We start from the raw sequence: 299 nt of genomic DNA on the forward strand, positions 1-299 counted from the left end.
CTCTCTCCACGTTTTCAGAAGTAAAATTTACCAAGGTCATTGAGGCCCCAGAATGCTATCTAGTAAAGGCAAGCTTTACGACCTTTAATATCTACCAGAAGACGAACTATTACGTCACGGATTCCACTACAATAAATGTCTGCTGGTATGACGGCTTAGAGATACGAACGGACGACTTGTATGATGGTACTTGGTAGGTAATATTTGCCCGTTTCTTTTGCTTGTATTTTTTTAGTTTCTTAGTGGACCTCATCCGCTCGTTGATTATGCACTACGTGTTCCGTGTCCAATTACCAGTG

General features: G+C 41.5%; 1 protein-coding gene across 1 annotated transcript in view; it reads left to right on the forward strand.

Moving 5' to 3' along the window:
- LOC119582120 (protein SpAN-like) overlaps positions 1-299 on the forward strand; it is a gene marked incomplete at its 3' end in the record, with an annotated part of 19,454 nt that overhangs the window by 18,724 nt on the left and 431 nt on the right. The window contains 1 exon segment of the mRNA XM_037930360.1: positions 19-193. Coding sequence (XP_037786288.1) covers positions 19-193 — 175 coding nt within the window.

Source organism: Penaeus monodon, chromosome 15 (genome assembly GCF_015228065.2).
Source record: "Penaeus monodon isolate SGIC_2016 chromosome 15, NSTDA_Pmon_1, whole genome shotgun sequence".
Classification (NCBI taxonomy): Eukaryota; Metazoa; Arthropoda; class Malacostraca; order Decapoda; family Penaeidae; genus Penaeus; species Penaeus monodon.